We start from the raw sequence: 18,283 nt of genomic DNA, 5'->3' as shown, positions 1-18,283 counted from the left end.
TTCGAAAAAGCGCACGTCATCAAGAAGACTTCTTCAAGACAGACCACTTCAAGGCCTCACGATAAAAAGAACCCGGACCGAGCTATGTCCGAGTTCTTTTTGATAAAGAACCCAGGTATATGCTCGGGAGCCCTTCGATGAAGAATCAGAGCAATTTCAAGACAAGACCCTCCAGCTCCTTGTTCCAAATAGCAAGAGGCTCGGGGGCTACACCCAGATGGGTGTACTTTTTCCTTCAAAAAAGCACAAACCACTCGAAGATCCCAAGAAGCGCTACACGGTTTCGCTCAAGAAAGCACTCGGACGACGCTTGTTCCTACTCGGCAAGACCTGAAGGAACAAGACGAGACTTTTAGAGCTCAACCATGAAGTGCTCGGGGGCTTATCGGTGCGGGACCCACGGGATACCCCGCAAGGAAGGGAGAAGATCTAGTCTAACTAGGATTCTTCCCATATAATCTTAGTAGTAGTATTATTCTGTAATCCTACTAGGAACTCTTATTGTAAACCGACTATGACTCTGGCCTCCTGACTATATAAAGGAGGGCAGGGTTCCTAGAGAAAGGGGACACTTTACAACACAATCAATCCAACGCAAGGGCTAACGCCGACTGGACGTAGGGCTATTACTCAATCAACGATCGAGGGTCCGAACCAGAATAAATCGACTTTCTCTTGCGTTCACCGTCGAGTTCTGCATACGCTGAAGCCCGAATAAACTGCCCCGGATACCCCCGTGGCAGACTATCGGTGGTGAAACATCGACACTACCTAAAATCTAGTATTTGGAGATTTTTACATGTGCAAATGTAATAATCACAATACGAATGAAATACAAACACCCCTCTTTTAATCTAGAATTCAGATTCTAAATCATTATCTATAGAGAATAAGATAGAATGAAATCTAAACAGGGTCTAAGTACAGGCCCAACAAGTAGAGTAAACATGCAAATTCCAATTTAGCGGCCGACTGCTCGCCCACGGTCATAGGGTTTCTTTTCTTTCTTTTTTCTTTTGCCTTTTCATTTTTTTCATATTAATCTACCTAATTTTTTCTATATATGATGAACAAGTTTTTTAAGTGAGAAGTTTGCCTGCATATTTTTAAAAAAAAACTATGATAGATAAATTGTGTATATTTTTTTTTGGAAAATTTGAACAATAAAAACTTATGTGTATAAATCATGTTATTCATAAAGTTTATTATATTAAAATAACGCTTGAAAAGTTATATTGAGAAATTATTATGATAAGTTTGTCTGCTGACAGTTATGATCAAAAGTTGGGTCCTAAGGCTGTCTCCAACAGGATACCCATTAGGAGACCCAAACCCAAAATGGGTCTCCAACGCAATACCTATAGCCTCCAATAGAGTACCTATATGGAAGACCCATTTTGGGTGTCAAGAGAGGTATAACCCAAATCTGAGTATCCTCTCTCCTGAAGACCCATTTACAGAAAGAGTTCTCTTTTGGGTCTTATTGTTGGAGAAAACAAAAAATGGGTATTGAACCTTTTGCTTGTAGCGCTATTCAAACGTAAAATTGGTCTTGTGTTTTGGGTAACGGTTGTCGGAGACAGTCTAAATACCACATAAAAAAGGTTTCACGGTGAGTTGTCTATACCAAAAGCTATAGTGAAAGAGTTAGGAGTAAAAGTTTTGGTGATAAGTTTTGTCCCATAAAATGTTATGCATAAAAATGTAGGTATAATTTTGTAAATTTTTAAAACTGGAAGTTGTGAAAATAAATGTTTTTATTAAAATGAAAACTTGTGGAATTGTTAGTTGGTTGCTAATTCAGTGGACGTGATTAGAGGGGAGTATGACCGAGTAAACACAATCCAGTGGAAATTATGGGCCGGTCTCGTGTACGGGTCCAAATGTCTAATCCACCGCGCTACTGGGGCCGCACGGCCGTGCTCTGCCGGGAGCGTGCCGAGTTGCGCGGACGACGACACTCCCGGGCTCCAGACGGTAGCCATAGCCCGCGTAAGATGCGTGGGCCGAGCGGGACAGGTGCTAGAAACAGTGACACGCGGTGACACCCTATCGGCGGCTCGCGCGTGCGTGGCGCAACGTGTTGGGCCGGCGGCACGTGGGCCTGTGGCATAGGCAACCCGGGTTCTCTCTTCCTTCCCTGCCGTGACGATTTTCTCCGCGAGTTCTCCGGCCGGCGCCGCCCCGTGCCCTCGCCCGTCCGTCCGTGCTTTCCCAATTACCGAACTCGCCAGTCGCCACACGATCTCTCTCTCCGTCCGCCGACGCCGCGCTCGGCTTGAGCTCGACAGGAGGAAATGGCCAGCAGCGGCTACGAGGGGATCCTCCTGGGGATGGGGAACCCCCTCCTCGACATCTCCGCTGGCGTCGACGAGGGCTTCCTCGCCAAGTACTCGATTCCTCCCCGATCACTTCTCTCCTCATCTCACGATCTCTCAACTGCGCGTATACTTTTTTCTGAGTTTCAGTTCCTAATTTTGCCAGTGGTGTGATGCGGGCTCGAGCATCAACAATTCACCGCTCTGTTGTTCCCAACGGCAGTTATGGGCTTATGGGCGCGGGTTCTAGAATTTTTTTTTACCTCTGAAACTCTGAATCTGAATAACCAGTCCGTAGCATGCAACTGAAGCAACCAGCAATACCCGAGACCGGGAGCGCCTTAGCGAAGCTACCAATTTATTAGAAGTACAACTGTGCTAGTACTACTATCAGTATCAGTACCATTGTCATCAGTGTCCGGTTGTGCTCACTTTGTTTGCTTGCACATCGTATTCCTTTGTTCTTTCTCCACTACCTGTCTAAGCTGGGGTCCGCGAAAAAACATGCCCTGTTTAAATAGGGGCTAAAGTTTAGGGTGACATAATAGTAATAAAAAAAATAAATTACAGAAGTCCTCAGTAATCTGCGAGACGAATTTATTAAGCCTAATTAATCCGTCATTAGCATATGTTAATGTAGCACCGCATTGTCAAATCATGGACTAATTAGGCTTAAAAATTCGTCTCGTAAATTAGTCTCAATCTATGCATTTAGTTTCGTAATTAGTCTGCATTTAATATTTCATGCATATGTCCAAACATTTGATGTGAGAGGGCTAAACTTTTGTCTGAGGGAAACAAGAACGATGTGTGTTGGATTGGGACAGTGCTTTCTCGGTTGCCTTGTTCTGAGTATTTTTTTTTTAGATAAAGGAAAACAATCCGACCTCTGCATAGAATGCATATAGCCATTGTTCTGAGTAGTTAGGCTGCACCTGAAGTTATTTCGAGCTAATCAACACGTTTCTCGCTGCACCTGTGCTCTAGGTATGATGTGAAGCCGGGCAATGCCATTCTTGCTGAGGACAAGCATTTGCCAATGTAAGTCTCGTTGCCCCTTTAGCTTCCCTTGCAGTTTGAAATGTTGGTTACTTGATGCTGGTTTGTCCTGAATGGAGAATGGAAAAATAAATTCTTGATATTGTTACATTAAGCACCCATGAGACGGGGGAGAAACATAGTAGGACTTCTAATTTTTTAGGTCCCAATTTTTTATGTTCAGGTATACATGGCTTGAGGTTAGTAATTACTAATCAGTAGAGTATCTGAAACTGCCCATTCCTGATGTCATAACAAAAATTTCCTTATATGACTGTAAGCTGAAATTTCGCTCAAATATGCAAATGGTGACCTGTGTTTCTATGTTCTGCCAGGTATGATGAATTGGCTAGCAGGAGCAATGTTGAATACATTGCTGGAGGTAATGTTAGTGCACATGCATGAAGTACTTCTTCATGATTCATTTTCTCTCTTCTTCTATTTATTAACTGTTCTTTTCTTTCAGGAGCCACTCAAAACTCTATCAGGGTTGCCCAAGTAAGCTCTGAAGAAAAATCTTAACAAATATTATGAACAGTCCTAATTGGTTACATATACTCGTAAGAAAACAAATCACAACAATCCTGATTACTTTTCAGTGGATGCTTCAAATTCCTGGTGCAACAAGTTACATAGGTTGCATTGGGAAGGATAAGTTTGGTGAGGAGATGAAAAAAAATGCACAAGCTGCTGGTATTAATGTAAGTTGCAAGTTCCTTCTTTGTTTTTTTCCTCTTCATGATATGTCACCTCATTGCACAACTAACTACTATAACCCTGCCATCTATTCAACCAGGCCCATTATTATGAGGATGAGAATGCTCCAACAGGCACATGTGCTGTCTGTGTTGTTGGCGGAGAAAGGTATTGCTTGCTACAATGTCTTCACTTCAACAAGCATGTCTTAATTTTAATCAGTCCCTTAAATCTGTAACCAGGTCACTTATTGCAAACTTGTCTGCGGCAAACTGCTACAAGTCTGAACATCTGAAGAAACCAGAGAATTGGGCACTTGGTAATGCAAATAGACCACTAGAGCACCTTTAAGAATTTCCACCATTATTTCTCTTGAGTGAGAAGGCAAGAAGATAGGATTATCTTAGTTAAGCTTGTCATTGGTGATATGGTCTTGAACGTAATTAGTGCGTATGCCCCCCAAGTAGGCCTTAACGAGAGTGCTAAGAGACAGTTCTGGGAAGACTTAGATGGCCTGATTAGAGCTGTACCTAGTAGTGAGAAGCTTTTTATAGGAGGATATATTAATGGGCATGTAGGTACTACAAGCGTAGGTTTCGAGGCAGTTCATGGAGGTTTTGGGTATGGTAGTAGAAATCAGGAGGGGGAGGAAGTTCTGGACTTCGCGGTAGCTTTTGACCTGATGATAGCCAACACTTTCTTTAGAAAAAGAGAATCTCATCTAGTGACCTTCAGTAGCGGACAACACTCTAGCCAGATTGACTTTGTCCTCACAAGAAGAAAGGACAAACGAGCATGCTTGGGTTGCAAGGTGATACCAGGGGAGTGTGTTGTTTCTCAACATAAGCTTTTGGTGACAGACTTTCGTTTTCAGGTGCGTGCCCGTAGGGATAAACAAGCTAAGATTGAAAGAACAAAGTGGTGGAAACTGAAAGGGGAGACGTCAGAGGTATTCAGAGAAAGGGTTATCAAAGAGAGCTCTTGAAAGGAAGAAGAGGACATAAACAACATGTGGAAGAAGATGGCAACCAACATTCGGAAGTTGGCCTCAGAGGTGTGTGGAGTAACCAAAGGAAGTGGAGGCGTGGCTAAAGATACTTGGTGGTGGAACGAGGAAGTCCAAAGGGCTATTAAGGAGAAGAAAGAATGCTATAGACGCTTGTACCATGACAGGAGTGTGGACAACATAGAGAAGTACAAGGTGGCAAAGAACACTGCAAAGCGAGCTGTAAGTGTGGCAAAGGGTAGAGCGTACGAGGATCTTTACCAACGTTTGAGTACGAAGGAAGGAGAGAAGGACATTTATAGGATGACTAGGGTTCGTGAGAGAAAGACAAGGGACTTCAACCAAGTTAAGTGCATTAAGGATGAAAGGGAGCATCTCTTGGTGAAGGAGGATGAGATCCGACATTGATGGCAAGAGTATTTTGATAAATTGTTCAATGGTGAGAATACGGACACAACCTTTCAGTTGGATGACTCTTTTGATGACACCAATAGGCGCTTTGTGTGGAGAATCCAAGAATCTGAGGTCAGAGGGGCATTGAAAAGGATGAAAGGAGGTAAGATGATGGGACCGAATGGTATCCCAATCGAGGTGTGGAGATGCCTCGGGGACATAGCTATAGTATGGCTAACCAAGCTGTTTAACCATATTTTTCGATCGAATAAGATGCTTGATGAGTGGAGGAGAAGTATATTGGTACCGATCTACAAAAATAAAGGAGATATTCAAAGTTGTACTAATTACCGGGGAATTAAGTTGATGAGCCATACTATGAAGCTATGTGAGAGAGTTATCGAGCATCACTTGAGAGCAATAACGTGGGTCTCTATGAACCAATTTGGTTTTATGCCCGGAAGGTCAACCATGCAAGCTATTTTCTTAATAAGACAAGTTATGGAGCGGTATAGAGAGAAGAAGAAGGACCTACACATGGTTTTTATTGACTTGGAATAGGCTTATGATAAAATACCAATGAATGTTATGTGATGGGCTTTGGACAAATATAAAGTCCCAACGAAGTACGTCGGGCTCATTAAGGACATGTACAACAATGTTGTGACTAGAGTTCAAACAATTGATGGGGACACGGATGACTTCCCGATTAGGATAAGACTACATCAAGGGTCAGCTTTGAGCCCTTATTTGTTTGCTTTAGTGATGGATGAGGTCACAAGGGACATACAAGGGGACATCCCGTGGTGTATGCTTTTCGCGGACGATGTAGTGCTAGTTGGTGAAAGCCGGACATGAGTGAATCAGAAACTGGAGTTATGGTGGGAGACTTTGGAGTACAAAGGTTTTATACTCAGTAGAACTAAAACTGAGTATATGAGATGTGACTTCGGGACTACTACTCGGAAGGAGGAAAATATTAGTTTGGAAGGTCAAGTAGTGCCTTGGAAGGATAACTTTCGATATTTAGGATCAATGCTACAGAGAGACGGGGATATTGATGAAGATGTTAGCCGTAGAATCAAAGCAGGGTGGATAAAGTGGCGGCAAGCATCTGGTGTCCTATGTGACAAAAGAGTACCACAGAAGCTAAAAGGCAAGTTTTATAGGACGACGATTAGACCTGCTATGTTGTATGGTGCAGAATGTTGGCCTACGAAAAGACGACATGTTCAACAGATAAGTGTCGCGGAAATGCGTATGTTGCGTTGGATTTGCGGTCATACAAGAAGGGATCGAGTTCGGAACGATGATATACGTGATAGATTAAGGGTAGCACCAATTGAAGAAAAGCTTGTCCAACATCGGTTGAGATGGTTTGGACATGTCCAACGGAGATCTCCAGAGGCACCGGTGCGTAGTGGAATCCTAAGCCAGGATAGTAACGTGAAGAGAGGCAGATGAAGACCGAAGTTGACTTGGATAGAGGCAATAAAAGGAGTCTTGAAAGGATGGAATATACCCAAAGACTTAGCCTTAGATAGGAGTGCTTGGAAGACAGCTATTAACGTGCCTGAACCTTGATTGCTTCTGCTGGGTTTCAACTCTAGCCTACCCCAACTTGTTTGGGACTTAAAGACTTTGTTGTTGTTGTTGTATTTCTCTTGATACAATACTGTTCATCTTGCTGTTTAGACTTTGGACACACTGGTACTCGTAATGTTCTGCTTGGAATTGCTCTGGTTGAGTGGTTGCCCATTGTGCTCTGAGAATGACAAACATCGTTTTTTATAAGGTGACAAACATCTTTGGATAGTCAGTTTAGCACAAATGTCTCCAACTCTTCTTATTTCTCTGGGGGTTATTATGTACTCCCTCCGTCCAGAAAAGAATGTAATTCTAGCACAGTGTCATAGTTTAGTATCCTAAGTTCAATCAATTATAGATAAGAAAGTATCAATATTTATGATATCAAATAAATATCATTAGATTAATTACGAAATGTATTTTCATAATAAATTATTTTGGAGCTGTAAATGTGAATAGTATTCACTAGAAATTTGGTCAAACGTGAACCACTTTTGCTGGCACGCAACCCGTGGTTACATTCTTTTCTGGACAGAGGGAGTACTATTGTAGTATAAGTGGGCAGGTGGTGCAAACAATTGAGACAATATTTTGGTTCCCACCAGAAAATCTAGCATATTACGTAGTAGTAAATAGAGCATCCAAACATTTTTTTACAATTTTGTGCACCATTTTTCTTTTGATTTTTCCCTGTAATGCACATCATAGTTCTCTCGAGCAGTGCAGATGCAATAGCAAAATTGCACCTTGTCATAACATAAGTTCGTTTGCTAGTCGACCACATAGCCTATACCCAACTATCCAAGTCATTGCTTGTGGTTTCTTGCATAGCATCACTGCTACTTGTTTGCACTCGATACTTTTGTATCATGGATTGTGCTTACTGATTGTGATATGCATTAATTATAGTTGAGAAGGCAAAATATATTTACATTGCTGGATTTTTCCTTACGGTGTCCCCGGATTCTATTCAACTTGTTGCTGAGCATGCTGCTGCAACTAACAAGGTAAAATGATGCTAGTAAAAGAAGACCATCTTGCTAGTGTTGTCTGATTTTCATTGGTTGCAATATTTGTAGGTGTTTATGATGAACCTTTCTGCTCCCTTTATCTGCGAATTTTACCGTGATGCCCAGGAGAAAGCTCTTCCGTAAGTACTGGATCTGGATGTGTAGCTTTTCTTTTCTCGATTACGTAGATATCATTGTATTAATAGGATAAAGAAGTTCGTTTACAACCGAGCAGACTGTAGTGGTGACTTTGATGTGTAATGATGCTTTATTTTCTGACCTTTATTTGAACATGTTCAGTTTGTGGTGCAAAGCTTGTTTCAACCGTGGTCCATGTTGGGTTTTCCAATTTTTCTGTACTATGTAAAACCTTATTATGTTGCCAAACATAGGTACGTGGACTACATCTTTGGAAATGAAACTGAGGCGAGGACCTTTGCGAAAGTTCGTGGTTGGGAGGTAACTACTCTTATGTCCCTCGTTATTTTCAATAGGTTAATAAAGTTTCTAAAAGGTTCCCGATGAAAATAACAGACTGAGAATGTTGAGGAGATTGCTTTGAAGATCTCACAATTACCGAAGGCTTCAGGAACACACAAGAGGATTACTGTGATCACTCAAGGTCGTGATCCAGTAGTTATCGCTGATGATGGAAAGGTAAATCTCCTGCTTACAGTGTCCTGCATTTTCACACTGACTGTTGTGACATTTGCATTCTGTTAAAAAAAATATCGATGTGGATTATTTGCGGCAACTATGAGTCTTTATAAAGTTAACATTCACATCATTTTTTGTTTATTGGACCTTGGCTACTTGAGACAAATGTTTATCCTGGTTCCTATTAATCTTAAATACTATGCTTTCAGGTGAAGACTTTCCCTGTGATCCTCTTGCCCAAGGAGAAGCTTGTTGACACCAATGGTGCAGGTACTTGAAACTCGATAGTTTCCAGTAGTAATATCACATTGTACATTGGACCTTTCTTTACCTTGTGTCATCCTCTAGTCTACCATAATAAACTCATTAAATATGTGCCCCTCAAACAAAAAATCTACTTGGTATACCAATAGAAGAATATGATGCACATGTTTTTCATGTTTATGTTCCGCATAAGTATTTGTTCCTCAAACTTGAGCATTATCTGGCAGGTGATGCCTTCGTTGGAGGCTTCCTATCTCAGTTGGTTCAAGAGAAGAGCATCGATGAGTGTGTCAGAGCTGCCTGTTACGCCGCCAATGTTATCATCCAACGTTCTGGCTGCACTTACCCTGAGAAGCCTGACTTCAACTAGAGCCATTTCAGAACTGAGAGAGGAATAACCATAGTCCATAGGCCACAGTCGTATGGCATCTGATCTGTATAATTCATCATGTCAGCACTCAGCAGATTCGTCTTGATCTGTCTGCGGCACATTCTAGTCTCACCGTACAGGTCAAATGTTCATGCGTGTAAAGCGTGTCATGTCACTTTACATGTACGTGCGTCAGTCAACTCTTGCAAGGAATGTTGTAAAAAAAAATAACTCTTGCAAGGAAAACTGCTGGTGGTAAGTTCAGCCCTGAAAATACTCGAATAAATATGGGCCAAAAATGGCAGTATACCCCTGCCCTGGCACTCGAATACGTCCATGCATCTCCTGGTTGCAGTTGCAGTTGCAGTTGCAGCAAAAGCAATTCAAAGCACCTTGCGGTGCATCCTTGCATTGAGAAGTCGGGCCACAATATGGTTATGGACCACTGGAGCTCTCTGTTAGCTTCCTCTAGAGCCTACACCCTATAAACAGGACAGCATGTAAACATGCTCAACCTTTGAACATCTCGAACAGAATTACAGGAACAGGGCAGCCACCAGCCAGTCAAATTCAACGACGAGGGCGGCCGGGCCGGTACCGCGGTCAGCTGCACAGTGCCAGGCTCCACTCTCGCTCGGCGTCGACATGGCAAAGGACGGCGAGGAACATGTCCTCGTCGCAGGGGATGCAGAGCCTCGTGTCGGCGGCGGCGAAGCCGTACTCGTCCCGCGCCCGGTCGAGCAGCTCGCGGAACAGCGGGTGGTCGAGGGAGGACACCCTCACCACGTACCGCCTCAGCTCCTCCCCGACGTACACCACCGTGTGGCCCTTGGGCACGTCCCTGGGGATGGCGGCCTCGCCGTCGCCGTCGAGCTGGGCCCACCCAGCAGCGCCGGCCGCCGTCGCCGTCTCAGCGGCTGCGAGCTTCTTCCACGCATGGAGGAAGGCCTTGAGGTTGAGGAATCTCCCCTTGGATCCTGCCTTCATGCTGCTTGTGAACATGCATCCAAGTGTGTATACGTGGCAATGTTTGGTTGGGCATAGTATATATACACAGCACTACAGCAGACAACAGGGCGTATGCCTAGTTTGCGTGGATTGTTAAATGCTGACGGTTTGGCCTCAAGGTTTGTGCTATATGTGCGTATATGCAGGTCGTTAGGGGTGAGCTGGTAAGGACACTTGAGTGATGCATGTTTGAGAGGAGAGGAGAGGTTTGGATAACAGCTTGAAAAACAGAGCGTCGTTAGATTGCAGGCTTGCAGCCATGCAACTTGCTGCTGGTTCTCAACAACCATGGGGATTCCTCTCGTCACACGCATCGTTGTGTGGGCAGCTCTTCTTGCAGGACGTTATTTCGAGGGTACTAGCTATCTCTGTTCTGTTCATTGGTCATGTTGAAGAAGAGAGAAACCACACGTTCAGCACCAGCCCGAAGACACGAGAGAAAAAAAACTATAGCTTGCAAATGGGACACATGTAATTAAAAGGCCAATATTGTCATGCTGCAATGAAGCTGCACTTATGTTGATGGAGAAGTGTACCGGAACAAAACCATTGGGGTCAGCAGCATGCATGACGCGAAATTAAATTAGCGGCCGCCGGCCGGCATGTGTTGACCACATTGGCAAGGGCCAAGGGCCAAGAAGGGACGACTATGGACGGAGCTGTTCAGAAAAGGCATTGGCAGCGCGTACTTGAGCGTATGGAGATGGTAATGGCGCCGTAACGGTACGCGATCGCGTCCTTTTTTTCCTCCGCGCACGCAGCTCTTTCTCTAGCTAATTTTTATCTGCTCGGGTCGGGGAGGAATGAAGTACGTACGCAGAAGAATCTGGGCCTTCTTCTCTCTGTCTCTGTCCAATAAAGGAATGGGAGTGGAGTAAACGAACTCCGTCCGCCTCGAAGTTGGCAAGGGAGTTATAGATTCTTGCACACATTGCTTTGGTCTTGTTGGCTCGGCTCTTGGGAGGAGGATAAGGCCGTTGGGCTGCGGGAGTACGGAGAGTGACGGCCGGCCGGATGGGGTCGACCACTGCGGGCGCGGCAGCCTCATTGGGCGGGGCGACGACGGCTTTCATGGCGTTGGAAAGGCGGAAGTTCTGGACCTGCTCGTCACTGTCTGGAGACTCAACTCAGCAGCAGAGCAACCAGTCGGACGGTCAGCTGTGGCTACTTCCAACAAATGTCCGAGAAAATATCCAGCGGAGTCACTATTCGATCCCGTTTGATCGACCGGATAGTTAGAAAATATCAATACCATTTACATCCTGACAGTGCCGGTGCCACACTGCGGTCTTCCAGCGGCAACCGTTCGACTGGTTGCTCTGCTGCTGAGTTCAGTCAACTGGTAGAAAGGTTGAAAAGATTTACATCACTTTATTGGCAAGTATAACCGTAAAGGAAAGTATACGTTGCATGGTGTTTACTTTTTGTTCAAATCTGAAATCTCATTTTATTGTGCAAAAATATATGGTGCATCGTGTTTACTTTTGTTCAGATTTGAAATCTCATTTTATGGTGCAAAAATATGAATTAGACGACTAAAATAACTAAATCTTGTCATGTCGAATTTCTCTAGTTTTGTTTCAAAGAAACAACATAAGTCACAAGAAGAGGGGTAATATTGGCTACTACCTACAACTTGTCCTTCAACTAATCTCAAACCGAGGACGGTTTGCTGTCAAGAAGGAGAGGATAATGAGGACATAACATCTAAGCACAATGACCAATAAGAATTTGTCGCTACCTAATGTTGTTGCTTTCGATATACTTAGGAACAATGATGATGATGATGTCAACTTGGGAAAGACACTTTATATGGCCTCCACAACAGATGGGATATGGTACAACATGCACAAGACCGATCTTGGAATGCAAACTCATCTAAGCAATGATGAAAGAAACATGCAGACGTTTAGAAGGTGTGGCGCTACAGCTCTTTGGTTGCAGTGAATGGAAGAATCTGAAGAGGATAGGAGTGTAAAGTCCTCTTGTTTCACCTTCTTTTGAAGCTGGGAGTTTAGTTTTTTGTGCTTTGCGATCAGTGGACTATTTGTTTTGTTGTCTTCTGTTGTAAGTTCGCAGGCTATTGTCAGATCTGTCTACCTAGCGGAAATGTGGGCTGAGTCCTATTCTTGTATGTTTAAGCTCTAAGCATTCACCGGTGAATGTGAAGGCTGGGATGTTTTATTCCGTAATTAAAAAAAAATCTAAGTCCAACATTTGGTTCGTCAGCATGCCAACAGTGCTTCATAGAAAGGTCATAGTTCATTCATCTATAGTGCGATTGAGGTCAATGAGCACTAGCTTGATGGAAAGCTTGTTTGATAATCTTTCAAATGGATATACTCCCACATCAACATCATTTCATAAAGGTCATCAAATCATCACGACAAATTGTTGTTGTTTCTGCCCGGTATTACGACGACGTCGTGGGCTTGTTATTCACCTCTGGGACCCTGGTCCAAGTGGGAGCATGCCCGAAACATATGGAGAACAACCCAAGGATGAAAAAAGGAAGACTCCTCCTTGGCCACCTCCTTAGAAGGCCAGCAAGGGCATCCAAGTCAAGTTGGAGACCCAATCCATCTCGGACTGCAGGAGCAGCTCGTAGTAAAACGGATGTTCAGGTCGCATAGACTCCGTTTTTTATGATCCACCTATAGATGGAAAGATAATTTCATAACTAACCAATGAAACTAGTCTCATGTCAAAATTCCATCGGAGTGAACAGGAATCATCAAAATAATGTCTAGATGTTGTGTCACAATCTTTTGGGCCATTTGGGCTTCATAAATGTGTTGGGACTCCTTAGGGACATGAGTAGGGGTCCTTGCATGCCCCTTAGACTATATATTCAGTAGTCGTCGTCCACGTTAGCGTTTGAGTTTTGCTTTAGAGCAATTTATCATTGAACAGTCTGTAACACCCTCGATGTTACGCCCTAAACCAACTACTAAATCATGTCATGAGTATCGTGTTTATGTAATAATGCATGCGATAGAATGTGTTGATAAATTTCTTGTAGCCTAAAATAATCAATAAAATGTTAAATCAATGTTGATGCAATAACTCATGTATATCAAGTATGGTTTAAAACCAATTTTTATTAAGCAAAAATACTATAGAACATGTGTGTGATACTTAAATAAAATTGGAAGTGCGAACTTTGTAGATGACAATGAAATACTTACCGTTGAAAAATAATATTGCTTAGTAATATTTTCAATAGCTTAGAAATGCAATTTGAAATAGAGTCCAACTCAAAAAACTTAGAAAATTTCAAGCTTGTGTACAACTAGACATTGCCAAGTTTAGCAATTTATTTAGAGAGATTGGGTTAGAGGGTGATGCGGTGTTTTAGCTCGGCTGAGCAGCCTCATGTATCAGTTTGATCGTGGTGAAGTCGGTTTTCGGTTTAGAGGCAATGGTTTAGTGGTAGTCGCTGCTTTAAAATCCATGTACAACACGTTCTCGGGCTAGCCCTCTGGGCTGGGCGCGGTCACCTGGCCACAGGGGCGCGCCATCGCCGTGTTGGTGCGTTCTGCGTGCGCACGCGTGCTGTCGCGCTTGGCCGGCCTGGTCGCCCGCGCCGTGGCGTTGGCCGGCTCTGGCCCGGCAGACCGCCGCCGTTGCTGCCACGCTGCAGTGCTCTGTGCCGCTGCCACTATCGCCATTGCAGCGCTGCTGTGCTGCTCTCTCTCTCCCCCTCCCTCCCTTCACCGTAGCCTGCGCTGTTCACCGTGCGCATCGCTGTGCTGCCGTGCCATGACCTTGGGCCGTGCCGCTGGTGCTGCTGCTGCCTCCGCGCCTACGCCGCGTTGACACCGCTGCCGCTACCGTCGCATCACCACGCTGCGCGCCTGTCGCTACACCGCGCTGCGTCGTTGGCCCGCTTTGATGCCGCACGCATGAGGACGTGTAGCCGTCGCCTTGCCATTTATGGCACTACGGCGCGCGGATCATGTCGGCAGCTAGCGCATGGCCGCCGGCTATGCGCCAGGCCAGGCTTGGCCGCCACTGCTCTGCGCCGTGTGCACGTACTGCCAAGTCACGCACAGGACTGCGCTCTTCCTTCTCTATCACCTTGCCTCGCCCTATAGCACGTGTTCGCAGCCGCTTACCTCACCTACCCCGCTCCTACTCGTGCTGCCTCTTGTCGCATCGCGACGTCGCGCTGCAGCGTACGCATGGCCGCACAGGTACCCCAAGGATTCGAAATTCATGCGCCTCAGTTCATTAGAGCTTGATTCATCGCACTTATAGCTCCGCCATAGAGTTGTTTAGCTGAGCCACCTGCCCCGAGCCACATCCAAGCTCCGTTGCCGACCAATTTTGGTTTCTCCTCGCCGCCGGTCATGTTCGCCGCCGTGACCAGAGGGTTGGGGTAAGGCATGTAGGAGTGGTAGCAGTTCAATTGCTCGTAACCCTAAGCTCACCTTGACTCCCTCTATCCGGTGCTCGCACTGTTTTGGCTAGGGAACTCGTCGGCGACATGGTGACACGCCGGTGTCCATAGCAGAGCGCCGCCGCCCCGCTCGATCGCACGTGGCCAGACCGCCTCGGTGCTTTCTAGCTTCAACCGTCAGTAGTGTGTACACCACGATGAGCTACGGATGCTTCTCTGCCATCTCTACCTTGCCGTTAGGGCATAGGCTCGCCGGAACAGTCGCGCCGCCGTCGCGGATAGCCGCTCGCCGCTACAGCTCATCCTTGCGCGATTAGCTATAGATGATGGTCGGCCCCTTACTTCTGTCGTAGCGAGCCTAGTTGGCCCGGCGTAATCGCCGTTGCCACCGGTGTGCTGCGCCGCCGCTCGCAGGCACACCGAGGACCGCCCCGTTGCAAAGGCAACACATTTCAGGGTCTTTAATGCAAAGCGTGAGTCTGTAGTAATAGTGTTCCGTTGCTCTGCGTGATTATCCAAAAGCCCGAGCCCTCTTTTGCAAAACGCGAGCGCGTGTGGGCGCCCCGGCCTTGGGCCGTTGCTGGGCCGCCGCGACGCGCGCGCAGCTGCGCCGCGCTGGGCTACCGGGCCGAAATGGTCGCCACCGGCCCTTTTTCTTTTCTAAGCATTTTCTAATTTAGCTTCTAAGGTAAATTTGTAAATTCAATATAAAATTGTGTAGTTAACCAAAAATTATGAAACTAATTTTGTTAGGTTCCTAGAATCATGACCTATCTGCTAATGTATTTTGTTCACTTTGTTTCATAGAATTTTCAAGAGTAGACTAATTAATTTAAAGCACTTAAAATTGGTAAAACATGAACTTGTAGGAATTATGGTGATGAATTGATAGTAGTACTGGCCTTGAATTTTTTACAGTAGATACCTAACATTATTAGGTGCTCATTGTAATTTTTGTAGCTCTATAATAATTAGTTTGCTAAGGTAGCTAAATGAGCTCTAGTTCGAAAATATATGTTTAATCAATAAAATGCCGAAACACCTTGGGATTTTAAAACTAGATCATTTTTAGGGAAACAACGTCTTCTTCGGCAACATGAATACGTAGACTAGTACGTTAGTCATTAAAGCTAGCTCGTTAGCTTACGGAGCGAAATCGTATTTAAGAGTTGCAGTTACCGTTGATTAATTGCGTCTCTGCGTTGCATCCATGTATATCATAATAGGAACAACGATGGATCATGGAGTCGACCGAGGTAGCGGAAAATATGGTGCCTTGATGATCATGTCACCATGATGGAATGCTAACTCTTGGTTATATCTTAACCAGGCAAGCCCCGGTGCATGACCCCTATTATTCTGCACTTTATCTTATGCTTGTGCATTAAGTTTTAAGGAGTTGAATGAAAACCATTTGCATATATATCATTATCCTATGAGTTCTACTAGTATGACAGGATCGTGTAGATTGCTATGCTACATGACTCCGGTAGAAGTCGAGTGATTGCCTGTCACTCGTGAGAGATAGAAAAGATATTACTGTTGTCATTATATTACTATCACATGGAATATATATGAATGATGATTGAAGGCCGGGCGGAATGGTACTTTGGATCTAGACTTAGTTAGGCATTCGAGCTAGGCTCGGGTTGTATTTGTTCCTCCTATTTCTAGTCAGGTCACAGACTTATTATTCTGAGCACATACTTGCTTATGGGAGCGGGAATGCTCGTTGCTCTCTTATCGTGGGTTCCGGCTCTTTCCGGACCGACTAATTAGAGGCGGGGATGGTGGAGGTCTAAGCACTACACTGAGTCCGGGACTTAGGTGTGGGGGCTTGGAGTCCAAATTTGGATGGAAACCTGGACCCCTTGACAGGAGAGTGGTGGGTTGGTCTTGCTTGTGCCTGGGGTACAAGCGGGGCGTGTGTTTCGGGGTACCCATTTGGGATACATTGGTTCACGAATCGCCGTGTAATACGGTACGACTTGTCTACGATCTAGCACCGTAGTAAGAACTGGAATATGAAAGATGATAAAATGGTTCTGATTGCTTAGCACATGCTTGAAAGTAGCATAGGTGCTTACATAGAATGGTTAGTTAATGAACTAATGATGACTGCTAATAAAATTGAATATAAGGAGCCATGTTCAGTAATGCTCCTACAAATGCAATAAATCCATAAGCCAGATAGCCTTGCATATCCTTGGACTCTTTTCTTTCATCCTGACGGGTAAGTCTTACGGATTATAATTGAGTACTCAGGGTTTGTTCTATCCTATTGTAGGTGACAGGTGGATGCTAGAGCTGACACTTATGTGCGGAAACCTTCTGGTGGACTCAGCGAGGATTTCCTTAACGTTGCGGACATAACGTTTATTTAAAACTGCCACCCAAAATGTTTTACAAGGGAAAAACTTATAACCTGTTATGATGTATATAACGGACCATCATGTTAATGCTTGACTTGTCATTAAATGATTTTATTTTCGCTGAAACTCTGATAACATGGTTATATTCCGCTGTTATAAATAATAAATATTATACTCTGACGTTGCACGGAAAGTGATGTAAGAAATGGCTAAAATGTTGTAAGCTTTATTCTACCATTTTTGATCCTATTGCAAAATGTGGATTTTGGGTTCTCCCATGGGGTGTGCTCGACAGAACTGTTTAAATTAGCTCACTCTTGGGGTGTTTCGTGTCTAATGGAAGACAAGCACCTCCGGAAATAAGTTATTTTAGGCGGATCTGCCACACAGTCACCGCCATCAACTTGTGAAACCCCACATTCAAGATCTTAATCGTATATCCACAATTGTCACTTCACTTGAGTTGTGTTTTATCTTGTTCTTGTTTGTGTTCTTCGATTCGCAACTAGGGTTAGCTTTGTCGACGAGGTCAACCGGATTGTGACACGGTTGATAACTAGAGAAGACGTGGTGCTATGGTGGCAGGGTTCGGGTCTTATGACCTGAAGTCGAATCAGTGTGTCGCTCTCTAAACAAATCGATAGTTATCTCCACCTAACGGAAGATCGGGAACCCCGTCCCACCAATAACCACTTAAGGTGTAAAAATAAATGGTTTTAAAAGTTGGGAAAAATCAGACGACCATAGTAGTTGAGGAAAGTAAATTAACCTTTTCCGTTAGATAACATAGTCGTCCAGTTCGGTAAAGGCCCATCACAAGTTCAAGCTTGTGGAATGTGGCCTCAGTGTGATGTGCGTGCTTGTTCTGCCGGAGTGCGTGATTTGTCAACGAGTAAAGTCAGATTCACTCCACAAAGTAGTCGCTGAATCTGAAAGATCTTCTCAAACTTTAATACTGAACAAAATTCACACTTTAGCTTTTAAAATTAGATAAAATACCTCCCTTGATCCATTTAGAGTGGTTTCAAGGGTGTTTTGCTGACGTGGCATTGAAACTCACCAGTCATTTTGGTCTCTTTATATATATCTTATATAAAAAGCATAACTTTTCCATATGAAATCATATGAATACAAATTTTATATCAAAGTTGTAGAGCTCTAC

General features: G+C 44.3%; 2 protein-coding genes across 2 annotated transcripts; one reads left to right on the top strand and one right to left on the bottom strand.

Annotated features, from left to right (window-relative positions):
- The first annotated feature begins 2,130 nt into the window (after positions 1 to 2,130).
- On the top strand, positions 2,131 to 9,585 carry LOC136493237 (adenosine kinase 2-like). The gene is made up of 13 exons (XM_066489301.1): positions 2,131 to 2,389; positions 3,306 to 3,359; positions 3,692 to 3,738; positions 3,823 to 3,854; positions 3,956 to 4,057; positions 4,153 to 4,220; positions 4,295 to 4,371; positions 7,948 to 8,045; positions 8,118 to 8,188; positions 8,441 to 8,507; positions 8,583 to 8,705; positions 8,915 to 8,975; positions 9,197 to 9,585. The coding sequence occupies exons 1-13, from the start codon at positions 2,298 to 2,300 to the stop codon at positions 9,337 to 9,339; spliced, it is 1,035 nt and encodes a 344-aa protein (XP_066345398.1). The 5' UTR covers positions 2,131 to 2,297; the 3' UTR covers positions 9,340 to 9,585.
- Positions 9,586 to 9,828: 243 nt separating this feature from the next.
- LOC136490988 (auxin-induced protein 15A-like) lies at positions 9,829 to 10,640 on the bottom strand. The gene has a single exon (XM_066487201.1). It carries the CDS (start codon positions 10,339 to 10,341, stop codon positions 9,943 to 9,945), a length of 399 nt encoding a protein of 132 aa, XP_066343298.1. The 5' UTR covers positions 10,342 to 10,640; the 3' UTR covers positions 9,829 to 9,942.
- Positions 10,641 to 18,283: the final 7,643 nt, after the last annotated feature.

This window comes from Miscanthus floridulus, chromosome 11 (genome assembly GCF_019320115.1).
Source record: "Miscanthus floridulus cultivar M001 chromosome 11, ASM1932011v1, whole genome shotgun sequence".
Taxonomy (NCBI): domain Eukaryota; kingdom Viridiplantae; phylum Streptophyta; class Magnoliopsida; order Poales; family Poaceae; genus Miscanthus; species Miscanthus floridulus.
This window is presented reverse-complemented; position numbering and strand designations above follow the sequence as displayed.